Source organism: Saccostrea cucullata, unplaced genomic scaffold (genome assembly GCF_032062105.1).
Source record: "Saccostrea cucullata isolate Sc308-1 unplaced genomic scaffold, CSIRO_AGI_Scuc_v1 ctg18372, whole genome shotgun sequence".
In the NCBI taxonomy this organism is placed as follows: domain Eukaryota; kingdom Metazoa; phylum Mollusca; class Bivalvia; order Ostreida; family Ostreidae; genus Saccostrea; species Saccostrea cuccullata.
This window is the reverse complement of record NW_026937869.1, coordinates 1-7,406: the sequence shown is the minus strand read 5'-3', so window position 1 is coordinate 7,406 and position 7,406 is coordinate 1. Positions and strand designations below refer to the sequence as shown.

General features: G+C 32.2%; 2 protein-coding genes and 1 long non-coding RNA gene across 3 annotated transcripts; all 3 read left to right on the top strand.

Annotated features, from left to right (window-relative positions):
• Positions 1–1,313: 1,313 nt before the first annotated feature.
• Positions 1,314–1,940, top strand: LOC134248999 (uncharacterized). Its single transcript, XR_009988184.1, has 3 exons — positions 1,314–1,390; positions 1,485–1,527; positions 1,834–1,940. It is a non-coding gene; the product is annotated as an uncharacterized LOC134248999 (long non-coding RNA).
• Positions 1,941–2,742: 802 nt separating this feature from the next.
• On the top strand, positions 2,743–5,041 carry LOC134248998 (excitatory amino acid transporter 2-like). The gene is made up of 4 exons (XM_062731375.1): positions 2,743–2,919; positions 3,631–3,825; positions 3,938–4,072; positions 4,790–5,041. Exons 1-4 carry the CDS (start codon positions 2,771–2,773, stop codon positions 4,965–4,967), a joined length of 657 nt encoding a protein of 218 aa, XP_062587359.1. The 5' UTR covers positions 2,743–2,770; the 3' UTR covers positions 4,968–5,041.
• Positions 5,042–6,398: 1,357 nt separating this feature from the next.
• Positions 6,399–7,369, top strand: LOC134248996 (excitatory amino acid transporter 1-like; the record flags this gene model as incomplete). The annotated part of the gene is made up of 3 exons (XM_062731374.1): positions 6,399–6,785; positions 6,965–7,039; positions 7,199–7,369. Coding segments are annotated over exons 1-3 (391 nt in total), but the record flags the coding sequence as incomplete, so codon positions are not given.
• Positions 7,370–7,406: the final 37 nt, after the last annotated feature.

Sequence of the window (7,406 nt, the reverse complement as noted above, 5' to 3'; positions counted from 1 at the left end):
TTCCCAATCGATTTGCTTTCAACGTACTATAAAAAGTCAGCGCTCCTCTCAAAAGTTCATTTGATAATTTTTATAAAACTCCGTTCTCGTTAGCTACTGACGGCGTGAGTGCGTTGCCAATGCACCTTATTATTATACTGGTAATGTAATATAGCAATTTAAAAAATACATATGCTATACGAGAACCCGCTTTTTATTACATAGGAATACCAGGAGAAATTTATATGAGGGTGTTGAAAATGATGCTTCTTCCTTTGGTTGTGTCAACTATCATAACAGGTTAGAAACAATCTATCATAACAGATTAGAAATTATAACAGGTTATATACAAACTACCATGACAAGTTATAAACAAGCTATCAAAGGAAGGAAGAAATAAACTACCGAAAATAACGGGTAAAAATATGAAAACACAATTTGATCAATTTTCAGTTTTGATTAAATTTAACATAACATATAAGTTTCTTAAATTACGACAGCGCTGTTTTTGAAACAAATCATACAGCATCACAAAGTTTGCAGCATCCATCGATCTTTTTCCTTATCTTATATATGTATTTGTATTTTAAGGAGCTGCTTCTATGGACCCAAAATCCAACGGGCGGATAAGTGTTCTATCTATGGGTTATATCATCATTACCAATACAATAGGAGCCATCATTGCAATAGTTGTCTTCTTAATCATCCAGCCAGGTATTGTGAGAATAAAATATTCCTCATGTACTTTTAAACAACATCCTTCTTTCCTTCAACGTACAGGACCATATCCGATAAAGACTACTAACCCTGAAGCGGGCTACTGAGAAATACACACGTATGTTCATATATCTAATAGGATCAATATATCTCCATTTAAGTCATCAACATTTCGGAAATTCTACGGGCGATATAATGACCCTATATATGTGCAAAACATCTCTTAAGAAGAGTGCAATGACTTTGAGGAATGTAGCCAGAACATCTTTGCGAATGCATCTGGAAAGTAACGAAACATATTTTAGATTAAAAGTTCATCAAACAATACAAAACAAGAGCAGAGCAAACACATACCTCCAAAACATCAGAGGTGGGATCAGGTGCTATGGCGGAGTGAGCATCTCAGGGGACTGCCGATCGGTCACATATGTTATAGTGGTCTTGATGGGTCTGGCCTTTTTTAGTCTAATTTGATCTCCTTTACAAGAAGAGCTCCGGATCCACATACAAAAAATTGATCAAAATTTAAAGCTAAAATGTATGAAAATTTTCTTTGACAAATGGTAGTTGACAGCTTAAGATGTTATATCTTAAAACATAAAATTTTTGGAGATTTGGAGATCCCCAGTTCTGAGAACAGTGATTCTGTACAGACAGACATTGAAACCAGCGACATGTTCGCCGACATGATCAGGTACAAATTTTAAAACAAGATTATTTTTTTAAATATGACCACTTTAATTTTCAAATGACTTCAAGTTATTTTTTTACTGTTTCTCGTTTTGCAGGAACTTTTTTCCAGATAATTTAGTGACGGCTTGTTTCCAAAAGGTTAGATCATAGGAATCTATTCTTTATTAGACTTAGGTAATTCAGAACAGATTTTCATGGAATGAATATGTCATTATTTGATCTTCAAAATCAGCTTTTATGAAATTGATTTAGATTTTTAGTGTTTTGTTTATTTTAACTTCAGATTAATTTTCTCTTCATATTTTTTTTTATTTTTCATTTATTTCTGCAAGTAAATATCTAAAATAAAATGTCGGAATGTCATAAAAAGTTTTGATTCTAAAATATTTATATAGTTGTGAAAGTGAGACCTAGGAAAGATAAAGTTGAATGACTTATTTTCAGACTCAGACTAAATACTCGCATGCCTCACGAGTGGTTTTGAAGAACGGTACCAATAGTTCGGTTACAGTTGTACATAAATCCGTCTCATCAACATCAGGGGTTAACATAATGGGTAAGTTTAATTCAAGATTCATTCATATTTAATATATTCTATACTTCACTGGTGAAGAAAAAAACCATTGCATATCACTTAAACATCCACATTGCGGTGACTGGTGTATGACAGGTGCGTAACGGGTGTGACCGGTCAGCAGGGGATGCTTCCTCCTCCCAGGCACCTGATTCAATCTCGGGAATTTCGGGATTCTGTGTTTTGTTTCCTGTTAACAAATATGTATTGTTTGTAAGATTTTTTTTTTCAATTCATTGTTGTTCATTAATTATTTTCGCTTCTTTCATGTTTAGGTATAATGGTTAATGCAAATTTCTTAAGTTTTATACACTTTTCTCGAGGTTTAAATTGTCTAGGATGACCTAGACCTCTCTAAATACATGTATACTATTTTAAATCATACACAGAAGCTGATTATCTTCTTTAATTTAGAGTTTTAATTCAAGCGTTACAAGAGCCAATGTTCATGATGTAAATTAAGTTTTGTACATTAATAGAGCATCGTTATGAACTTTGTAACAAATTTGATTTCCATCGTTATGTAACAAATAGCCTAATGATATTTTTTAGGTCTTATCATTGCTTTTGCTTGTTATTTGGTATCACTGCCAGCAAGTTAGGGAAGAGGGCAAAACCCTTCATAGAATTGTTTGAATCCATAGACCTAATCATAAATTTGCCTTTAGAGATGACCAGACGACAGTTTTGTTACCAAAAAATAAATATTTTTATCTAACTTAGGATGACCCCTGTTGGAGTTGCAAGTCTGATAGCTACAGCCATTTTGAAAGCGTATGATATAGAAAACGTTTTCAGTAGTATGGTATGTTCGTTCTAGCCCATGTAGTTGGAATTACATTTCATCAGTTGGTGCTTGTGCCAGCCACCTATTTCGTAGCAACAAGAAAAAACCCTCTCTATTTCTTCAGCGCCATTCTTCGACCTTGGCTAACTGTATTTGCACCACCCAGCACGTAAGTCTTTTTTAAGTTAGAAATTAAAGTATTTTACAATTTCTCTAATGATATGAAATAAAGATGTCTTATGACAGAATACTAATGTTAAACTTGTTTTCCAGCGTCAGATGATATAAGACGCAAAACGTAATTACGATCATCTTCTGTTTTACAATATAAACTTTTAAAGATTTCTTTTTTGAAACTTCAAATACGAAATACATTCAAATCTGTTTTTCCTGAATAATTTATTCTAGAGTTCTTATCATCTAGTAGTTCAGAATCTATCAATATAGTACTTATCTGATAGACTTTCGATAAATGTAAAGACATAGAACAGTAATGGATCTCAAAGAGGTTTTAAACAATGCAAATCTGTAAAGAGGACATAAAACACGAACCCCTGAAAATAACAGAAGAGGGATCGAGTGACCGAGAGGAGTAATAAAGCATCCCCTGTTGACCAGCCATGTCCTATAAAATATTGGCTTACTTTGAAATGTTAATTATAAAGACGTAAATAATTAAAACTATCGTAATGATTAAATTAATGTGAAAAACAACGTGTATTGAATCGTAGCATTTATTGAATAATAATGCATGTATGAGCACGCATTTCATGGCAAAAATATTTCATCTTAAGTACATGTAATACAGACGCAAATTAAATTTATATATGTACTTTTAATAAGACGTTTTTTAATACATCATGAGTAATTTCACTTAAAGGGCCATGCGAATGCCTGAAATGCTACGAACACTTGATGTTAAGCTACATGTTGACACAAGAGTATCTAATTTCCGTGTTCCTGTGGGAGCTTCTATAGAGCGATTGGGTAGCTGTTTATTTATCTGTTTATCTGCCCTGTTTATGGTACAGTTAGAAGGAATCTCAGTCGATGCATCTAACATACTGTTCATTGGGTAATGTTTATATACGAGACAATTTCCAATTCGTTTGAGTCAATAAAACGCTTATTACCTTGAATCATTCAGAATATTCATCAGTAATAGATTTAACCATAATATTTTTCAGTTTGCTGTCAACTGTGGGATCTCTAGCAATACCAGCTGTTCCCAGTGCCAGTATTGTTTCGCTTCTGATCGTCCTATCTTCCGTAGACATCAAAGTAAACAATATAGGTCTTCTTATGGCATTGGAGTGGTTCAAGTAAGCAAAGAGTTCGTCATTTAATAAAACATATGGAGATAACGAGAAGTATTTAAGATCAAAATTCCATGAAGCAATAAAAAATAGGAGCAGCTAGAGCAAACACGGACCTCCAAAACATCAGAAGTGGGATCAGGTGCCATGGAGGAGTAAGCATCCCCTGCCGACCTGTCATACCCGCCGTGTGCACCTTGTCATGATCGGGAAATAACGGAAAATCCGTCGTCAATTTAGTGTATAAATGATGGACTAACAATTAGTATGAAAAACGTCAGTCAGCATTTGACTCAGTGATAAATTGTATGTGCTGACGAGGTCTTTGTATCGACCGTAGAACTTACTGAAATGATGACTTTAAACGAGACTACAAATATTCTTGTTTTATCAACTTGTTTGTCAATAATTTACCTCGTTTTAGAAATTATCAATACGTAGAGCATGTCCATGCATATCGAAACAACTGGGATGTATAAACTATACAGGTGATAAAAGGTATGTTGCTGCATAACTAAGCGAAGTTAAATAAATTTTTCATCCGAAACTATTCTTAATGCTATCGAAGTCTACCTATTATAGACTACAATATATATTTTCGGAGGTTGTAATAATTATGCTTTATTGTTCTGATATATTTTATATACCAATAAGCAGTAATAAAATGTTGCATTGTTTTTAACAGTCATATAACATAAATTATATATATACATTGCATTTCAGTGACCGTATTCGATCCACTAGCAACACGTTGACGATCATTGTGGGGGCGGTTGTTATTGACAGACTCTGTCGGTCAAGTCTGAGGTCGGCATCAAACAACAGTCTTGAAGAAGATCCCACCAAAGAATCAGAGATCAAAGTTATTGTTGATAATGGATTAAATACCTCAAAGATTTAATAGCATGCTATTTTGCAAAAATTATTTGATTACTTTTATATGTAATTAACAATGTAAACAATAGTTGTTTTACACCATTCCACTGATTTTTGTATCAATTATAGCCAATGACTATTTTTTATTTATTTATATTTTTCAGTATGCTTTTACTGATGATTTCAATTTATATGAAATATTTGAAAAATGATCTGCCTGAATATTTGTTATTTCTTGTGATGAAAATGAATGTCAGTTTGTATGTATAATGTTAGAGATCAATGCTATATAAATATGAAATAGAATATTTGCATGTCAATTTGTATGTATAATGTTAGAGATTCTCCCTGTCAGCACTCTAGCTAATTATTTGTATAGTGTAAGAAAGCAATCAGTATGCATATAGTAATTACCCATAGGAATAACGCTGTGAATATCCTAGAGGATACACAGTGCATAACAATTTTGTTAGCTGCTGAGATTTCTTTAATGTATTTGAAGAAATACTGAAAAGTTAAAGGCTTGACATATAGCTAAATGTAATAGTAATTCATTGCACTGATTTATGCTTTATATAATCTTGTTACATTTAGTTATGTGAAATGGCAAAAAATATCTATATCACATGTAATTGTAATATAATGCATTTAACTTTCTTAAATCTAGAGTAATGGTGTAATTGTCGACATTATACAATTAATCCATTGTTTTATGTAAGCCCCAATCTTAAAATAACAAATTGACGTAGAAATTATTTTTTTCAGATTAGATAATATTTTTTTTTACTATTACTATTATTTTAACTATTTCATCTATTGGAATAAATTTTAATATTCTTAATATATATTTTGTGGTCTTGATGTGAAACCTCTTTCTATGCTCATTCTTAAAAATGGCAACATGTGAACGAGGTCGTTTTATGCATAGGACGAAGCAATTCTTTGAGAACAAACATACGACTTGTTTTTGATAATGACTAATTAATGATACATTTCAAAATTCCAATAAAATTAATAAGTCACAACTATCTCTTTTCACCTTTTCTTTTTTTACAATCCTCATTTACAATGTAAGTTTTTTTTTAATTTCTCCCAAAATCAAAGGGATGGTTGTATTCCCCATATCCATGGTAACGTCCCTGAATCTGCCATTGCATTTGAATTATGAGATAAAGATACACATACATGTATTTAATAATGATAAATTATTTAAGTAATCTTTTTTTAAATGCCAAAATCGAAGCATTTTATTTTTTTTTATCTCTATCAACTCCTACAATTCTGGCCCATTTAATTGTTTAAATAGATGTCTGAGATAATGAGAGAAAATTCTCAGGTAAACGTTAAAACGTATTTATATACTATCCCCGTACGTTGTCTTTAGTTCGCAGGTCCGCTGACCGTTGTGCTATGTCAGTTGTCTGAGATTCCGAAAGTGTTCAATTTAATATTTTAAAACTATCTAATCGGCAAAGAACTCAATATAAAGTCAGTGCAAACACTGTTAACATGTAGATAGCTTTGAATCACTATGATACCGCCTATGATACATATTTTGTGTGTTTACATTTTTCCGTTGTCAGAGCAGAAATTGGTTAATTGCACCAATGGCAATATGGGTGAAGGGAGGTCGTAATGATCTGCTGCACAATCCTTATGCTCTGATGACCACTTGTACCAAGTAGACAAGCATGAAAGATGAATGCTAAACATTCCAATTGCTATGAATTTTTATCAAGAAATGGACTCATCATTAGCGTTTTGGTTGGTGTGGGGGTGGGGTTCGCCTTAGGGTTTGGTCTAAGAGTCGTGGAACCTTCAGATGATGCACTTACGTGGATTGGTATGTTTTGAAACTTCTTTTTAAAATATATTTGCATGAGTATTTAAAAGATTTTTTAATAAATTGATATTTTCACTAATTATCTTTGTCTTCATTATGCATGTGTTTTACTATTTTATTATAAAGAATTCTTAATTTAATCAATAAAAGATTTATGATAATTCGAATCTTTTAATAAGGTTTACCAGGAGAAATATACATGAGGATGCTTAAAATGACAATTCTTCCTTTAGTTGTGTCAACTATCATCACGGGTAAGACACCAAAAAGTTAGATTCCATACAAATAAATAAAATACTTTGCTTTAATTTAAAACTCATGGTCAATCAAGAACAAATTTATTCTAAAGACTATGTACTTTCCCCTTCAAAATTATGTAAATGACTTAAAACATGAAATTCTTTTTTCCACAGGCACAGCTCGTATGGATCCGAAATCTAACGGCAGGATAAGTGCCCTGTCCTTTGGTTATATCATAATCACCAACACAATAGGAGCCATCATCGCTATCCTGTTATTCCTTATCATTCAGCCGGGTAAAGAATCTTTTAATGAAACTTTACTCCTTGATATTCATTTCTTATGTAATCAAATAATTCAGTGCTCATTTGTAAATTATAT